General features: G+C 36.4%; 1 protein-coding gene across 1 annotated transcript in view; it reads left to right on the top strand.

Annotated features, from left to right (window-relative positions):
• Window positions 1-697: 697 nt before the first annotated feature.
• PHC3 (polyhomeotic homolog 3 (Drosophila)) overlaps window positions 698-6,390 on the top strand; it is a gene marked incomplete at its 5' end in the record, with an annotated part of 12,004 nt that continues 6,311 nt past the window's right edge. The window contains 3 exons of the mRNA XM_009575777.1: window positions 698-951; window positions 1,781-1,937; window positions 6,099-6,213. Of these exons, the coding sequence (XP_009574072.1) occupies window positions 698-951; window positions 1,781-1,937; window positions 6,099-6,213 (526 nt within the window). The remainder of the gene's footprint in view (window positions 952-1,780; window positions 1,938-6,098; window positions 6,214-6,390) is intronic.

Genomic DNA, 6,390 nt, shown 5'->3' with positions numbered 1-6,390 from the left:
ATGATTCTATGATTCTATGATTCTTTTTGGCACCATTTTTTTTTATATGCCACAGTAAGGAGCTGTTCTAATGCAAAAGCTACCAATGAAAATTTTTCTTCTTCAGTGGATTGTAAGATATACATGCCTGTATCAATTGTCCTGAAAAGTAATGTAACTTCCCCAAAGTGCTAAATACACAAATATATACTCTCTCTCTCTATAGAGTATAGTGTGTGTGTGTGTGTCTGTATATATATGCTATACATATAACTGGGTGCTTAGTGGCTTGATGCTGTATATACTTGTGACCCTGCAGGTTACTGAGGCTCAAAGCATCCCTGAAAATAAATTCTCTCTTTAGAAATACCTCAGCTGCTCAGTCTTGAGAATCCAATGTTTGAAAATACTGGTTTCTGCTTGTGACTTACGGCTTTGTGATTTGTGTAGGTAGTTAGTGGCCAACTATGCTTATAGTTAGTAGGTACCGAGTAAAGGAAAATGTGTACATGAGAACTGTTTGTTTGTGGAATAGTCTGTCAAGGAAAACTTTCTTGTTTTGAAGGTAAAATCTATAAACCATACGGAAAAGCCTGTGTTACAGGATGATGGGTGCAGAGATGGGTGTGTTTATCACCTCTTATTTCTAGAATTCTGAGCCAACGGTTGGACCTAAGAGATAAAAACATAACATACTTTGGTTTTTTTTTTTTTTCAGAACATGGGGGACTACCTTCAGTGACATCATCAGTCAGTGCCTCAGTAATTAAATCTCCATCTGATCCTTCACATGCCTCTATTCCACCACCACCTCTTTTGCTTCCAGCAGCAACAACAAGGAGCAACAGCACATCGATGCCCAATAGCATTCCTAGCCTAGAAAATAAACCTCCACAGGCTATTGTTAAACCACAGATCCTGACCCATGTTATTGAAGGCTTTGTGATTCAGGAGGGGTTAGAGCCGTTCCCTGTAAGTGTAAAAGTTTCTATGAATTTTTTACTACTAATTTTTGAAACAAACTATTTTTAAGGATGATGTTATTTGTGGCTAGTAGCTATTTAGATCTTGAATTATTTTTCAAATGTTGATTTTGACCTTTTTTCCACTGATTGGTAATCTGTTTCTTACAGCATTCAGTATACTTGTACACTGTTTGTATTGTCTTACGTATATAATTGGAATTCGTGCTACTGTTTGTCTTGCCACTATCACTGGGTGACAAGGTACTAAATGAAAACAGACACACAGTTGAATAGGTAGGCTATATCCGGAGATAACTACAGAGAGTGATTTTAGGCTACCATTTGCCACAACTTTGTTTTACGTTTGTCTATCTCCTAGATACCTCAATTCAAGTGATATCTTAATTTAAACCTCTGAGATGAGTCTGTGTTAAAATTCTAAAATGTTAAAATTTTGTTGTTTAAAGCACTGGCAAGCCCCTTACTGAGCTTGGTGTGATTAGCACTGTGCCTGGTAAGAATTACTGTTGAAAATTTTAAATCCACAAATGGACAGTTTAAAACCTACGAGCCTGCCTTATTAACTAATTTAATGTGTCTCTCATTTTCCCATTCCTTCATTTCTCTAGATAGAACGTGTTTCTTCCTTTGTTAAATGGAATTGCAAACTCTGCAGAGCAGGAGTGAGTCTTTGTATTTGTTTGAGAAATGGTATTTAGAGCTTTGGCACTATATAATAGTGATTCTAGTCTCAGTTACAACTGCTAGGTCGCAAATACTATTTTCAGTTATTCATTGTTCAGTTAATCACTGTTGCTTTGCTTTTATTGCAATAGGTAAGTCGTTCATCTTTGCTGGTAGAACAGCCTGCAGAAAAAAGATTGCTAGTGGAGGGTCAAATCATGAGTGTTGTGTGTGTTGAATCAGACTTGCAGAATACAAAACCTGCAGACAACTCATCGGACACAGAGATAGAGGACATGATTGCAGAAGGTTTGTAGTTTTTGTTTAAATATCCTTTTTTTTCTCTTCAGTTCTGTATGTATTGCAGAATCCCATCCCTTCTATACTTCTGGAATCTTTCACCAGTCTTTACACTATCTCTAATAGAAACTATTTTCACATGTTTTTTACTACCTACACATCATAACAGCAGTTGCTGTAGGTGCACACAAATGTCAAGAAACTATGCACTTGTCCTGCATAGAATACAGTGGTCTCCAGCACACCTCAGGAGCTAACCTGAGTTCCCTATGCAGTATCTGACGTAATCATAATCATGGATTTTTTAGAACTCAGCAATCAACTATTTTGGATATGTTACACCACTATTACTGTTCAAGCCCAAATGTAAATAGCCTCATGAGTGTTATGAAATGGAAATTAAACCGTGGCCTGGCCCAGAAAAGCCAAGTTATTCTTTAACTCACATTTTTGTATAAATTCATCCAAGATTTGAAAGTCCAGAATTTTTCAGCCACCTCTGGATTTTCTCTTCCACAGCTTGAGCAATTGCACAGAAGCTGGTTTTGGTGATCTGTTTAAATTTGTCTTAGTGCAACTCTTAGTTTCATTCTCTTAAAATAGTTCTTTTCCCTCTTTCATACCAAAACTGTGGTGAGCAGGGTAAGAAGGGACAAATACAGTGCCTTCTACTGCCACAGGTCTGCATTGGGGAAGTGGCTGGAAAAAGTCAGGACAGTGTGTCCTGAGCAGTAGCAAGTGTCACCATAGCTGTGCTTCAACTACTTCCCACTCCAGGAATTGTAAATTGTCACTTAAATAAAACAGTCTATCCCCCTGATCTCTTCTCACAGGAACTTTCAAGATAGCAACACCAATGGCAGTTCATTAGTAACTGTGGTTTCTGCCTTGGTGAATGGTACTGAAATGCAGTAGGGAAGTTGGCTGCATCCATTGTGTATCTCGGCAAACAAATTAGCTCGAAATTCAATCTTTTAGATTATTAGATTCTGATACATTATTTTTTACCACGATGGTTTATATCCATTGCTGCTTGTAAGTGTGTTGGGTCAGACCCAAGTCAAGGATTGCAGACAAGGTAAAAAGCTTGCTTTAGAAAGCACTCTGAATTCAAGAAGAGTATTTGTTGGGAGTGAAGTCAAGTAAACATGATTGGAATTGTTGCTTAAGGCTGATTTACTTTACTGCTCAGGCAATATATATCTCTGCTTAAAATTAAGAGTATATTTTCACTTGTAGTGCTGATTTTTAGTAGGAGCTGGTTTAGCTTGGAAGCACATCACTGAAAGGAAATATTGATGGGTTGCAGTCCTCCTACATGTTGATAGAACATCTGTGCAAAGAAGTCAGAAACTGGAAGCAGTGCCTGAAAATGAAACATAAAACAGGATTTCCTGAATTATGGCTAATTATATGATTGCATTTGCTAGTATATCTCAGTATAGTCCAGAGCCCTTCTTCATTTTGCAGTAACAGCCTAGTTTAGGCAGTGGCAGATATTTGAAGTGCTTTGCTTTATAACTGTAACTTTCTTTTTATTATGTTGTAATTAAGTTGTCTACATAGAAAAATGAAGAAAAAATTTTTAGAGTCCATTTTTAAAATCTGTTACACAATATTCTACTGTAAAATAATTTGAGGCCCATACATTATTCTTCACAAACCTTCACATAGGCAAGGCAGACTAAATTTTAGAAGGCAAGCATCTGGCATATTAATAGTGGACGGTTGCAGTGTGACTGGAAGTTTTCTAAACCTTTGCTTCATTTAATTTAAAATCGCTGTTATTTTTTTGATATCATCTCCCAGTGAGGGCTTCCATTTAACCAGTTGTTTGAGAGGGAAGTCCAGTGACATGAAAGCATCAAGCACAAGAGGCTTTTAAAAAAAAAAAGTCATCTGGTAAATTGTATGACTTGTTTGGTTATTTTACAGCTAATGGAGTTATACTACTTTTCTACACACAAAATGAGACTTCTAAATCTCTTAGCTCATGACTGTGCTTAGTAAATTGCTATTAAATAAACTTGCTTTCTTGATCAAGAGTACAGCTTTTTTTTTTAATACTTTGTTTCACCCAGTATATTTCAAAACAAACTTTTTGCTGTCTGGTGTATCTTCTAGAATATTTGAAGCTCTGTTTGCATTAGTTATTTTGCCCTTAATTTGTTACAGCAGATCTTAATTCAGTTGTCTTTTCAATAGCGTTCCCTAAGAACTTTTCGGTATTAACACTATGTTGTTTCTCAGATTTCGAACAGCTTGTCTGTTGTTTTATGGAATTATTCAAACATTCATGGTTTTGTTTTTAGTTATTGTTCCTGACAGCTGGTGTTAGGTTTATGTACACAATTTGCCACTACTCATTAGATGAGCTAGTAGGAAACATCCAGCATTGAGACACATCCACATATGCGGAAGTTGAGCAAAGGAGATTTTCTGATACTAAATCAGGGTATGATTGCATGTACGGTAGAAACACCTACCATGCAAAAGAAGAGGCTCTTAACATCAATTTTTGCTTCACTCTGTTGTCATTTTTTTCCACATAGCATGACCTGGATTGGGAGTGAGGGGTTTTTGGTTTGGTTTTGGTTTTTTTAGAGAGCGAGTGATTTATTTGAAGGATGCATCTCTGGTTTCTAACTTAAGTTGAAGGTTGGTCAGATTTGGTATGTTTCCAATTTCCACTTTTTACTTCCTGTGTGATACCAACTTACTAAGTTGGAGACTTGCAGCATGGTAATTTTCAGTCTGACACTGCCGGAGGATTTGTTGACTTCAGTTATGTCTTTGAGTCCTGATATATCAGATATATTATTCAAATACCTTTTTCAGTATTTTCAGCTCTTTGCTGCACTAGTGTTTTTTTGTTATCTTGTCAGTACAATAGTGTTAGCAAGCTGTTTAGTGAGTTAACATCGCTGTAACATATTTCTGCAAATTCATAGTTAAAATCTTTCAATTAAACTTTGATACCTGCATTTGCAATAGCTGGCATCAGAGCTTAACAAAGAGTTTAGAACAAAAAGCTAGTTTGCAATTTTTGCAACTAATTCTGTAAAATTGTAAGTACCAACGCGGAAGGTGAATAGCAAGAGGCAAAGTATGTAAAACAGTGACTCAGGTGTGTTAGAAGTGTGGGAGAAATGTATGTTTGTTTAGTCCTCTGAGTTTTTGAACAATGTATTTTGTCCATGATTGCAGCCATGTGGCATGCAGTTCTTTTACTTAACCTGAATGAACACAAAATGTTACATTTCAGTTTCTGCCAGTTTCACTCCTTCACTCCTTATGATGCATTTCACAGATGGTGCATGGAGATAAGGTTGTTTTTTTTTTTCCCATGCCAGAAGTCAGGTTGGTTTGCAGATATGGTGGCATTATTCTAAACTATGTACAAACCATGCTCTACACATGAAGTACGCTTCCAGCAGAAGAGAGCATAGACATTCAGCATGTGACGTGTATGCTGCCTTGTTGCCTTGTAGTGCCTTCTTTTGGGCTTTTCTACATTTTCTTTCACTGGTGCTTCTCTCAGCTGGTGTTTGAGTTCTTCACAGGAAAAGGAACAGGAGAAGTGCCTCCTCATCTCACCAATAACAGAAAAATGTTCTGTAACAGTAGACTGTAAATTGGTAGATGCTATAATCCTTTTCTTTCTTATATGCAGCTTATCTTTTTCATAGATAAGATTCAATGTTTTACTTGCTTTCACAAGTCCCTTTGGTTGTAGCAGTTGCTTATTCAAAGGAAGTATTTTAAAAGGTTAGTGCATTATGTCATTACAGGAGAGCTTGAATTTAGACCAAGGAATGCCCAGTTCTCTTAATGAACTCTTTGTAAGCAATTCATGAGGACTGTAACACTTCTTTTTGATTGTTCGCTATGTTTGAGGGCATACTTGCTCATGGATGGGTTGAAATTTAACAAAAAAGCTGATGAAGTTCATTGAATAACTTAATTGAAGGTTCAGTTTGCTCAAGATCTTTTCTATAGAGAGTGAAATCTATGACTTGCTTAGTTTTGCATAATTTTCTGTTAATCAAAGTATTTAATGAAATGTGTTAGATATTTGAAAATCTTCTACCTGCCTGCTTAAGATAGGAAATCTGAACATAATTTTGTGTCATTGAAACTGACTTCTTTATGCCTTACTCCTTTCTTTAGAGGGACTGGATGAAATTGAAAATGATCTCCTGAAGTGTGAATTTTGTGGAAAAATGGGATATTCTGATAAGTTTCTACGGTCAAAAAGATTCTGCTCCACATCCTGTGCCAAAAGGTACTCTGTCTAGTTTTTGCTTATCATTATCTGGTTAATGGAATAGCATGCAAATAGTATCTGATGTTGAAAAATAAAGAAACAGTAAAACATGACTGCCTTCTACCCGAATTTGCAGAGTATATGGGTACAAAGGACTAGGGTAGATCATAATATATTTCAAGAACGTAAACAAAG

The sequence above is a fragment of the Fulmarus glacialis genome, unplaced genomic scaffold (assembly GCF_000690835.1).
Source record: "Fulmarus glacialis isolate BGI_N327 unplaced genomic scaffold, ASM69083v1 scaffold25734, whole genome shotgun sequence".
Taxonomy (NCBI): Eukaryota; Metazoa; Chordata; class Aves; order Procellariiformes; family Procellariidae; genus Fulmarus; species Fulmarus glacialis.
This window is presented reverse-complemented; position numbering and strand designations above follow the sequence as displayed.